The sequence below is a fragment of the Merops nubicus genome, unplaced genomic scaffold, assembly GCF_000691845.1.
Source record: "Merops nubicus isolate BGI_N331 unplaced genomic scaffold, ASM69184v1 scaffold26252, whole genome shotgun sequence".
Taxonomy (NCBI): domain Eukaryota; kingdom Metazoa; phylum Chordata; class Aves; order Coraciiformes; family Meropidae; genus Merops; species Merops nubicus.
Window position 1 is genome coordinate 1 of NW_008595984.1, and position 202 is coordinate 202.

Here is a 202-nt window from a genome sequence, read left to right on the forward strand (position 1 = left end):
CGGCGCTCGGCCTCTTCCTCTTCACCATCGCCCGCGACCCGCTCCGCATCATCATCCTCATCGCCGGGTCAGTTCCGAGCCCGCACCCGCCCGCCCGGCGTGCGGAACGGGGGAACCGGGGCCGGTGTGACGGGGGCGCCGGTACCGGTGTATGGATGTGACAGGGGCGCCGGTACCGGCACACGGGTGTGACGGGGGCACC

The 202-nt window shown here is 73.3% G+C and overlaps 1 protein-coding gene across 1 annotated transcript in view; it reads left to right on the forward strand.

Moving 5' to 3' along the window:
• Positions 1–5: 5 nt before the first annotated feature.
• Positions 6–202, forward strand: part of APH1A (APH1A gamma secretase subunit) — a gene marked incomplete at its 5' end in the record, with an annotated part of 4,737 nt that continues 4,540 nt past the window's right edge. The window contains one exon of the mRNA XM_008936257.1: positions 6–67. Coding sequence (XP_008934505.1) covers positions 6–67 — 62 coding nt within the window. The remainder of the gene's footprint in view (positions 68–202) is intronic.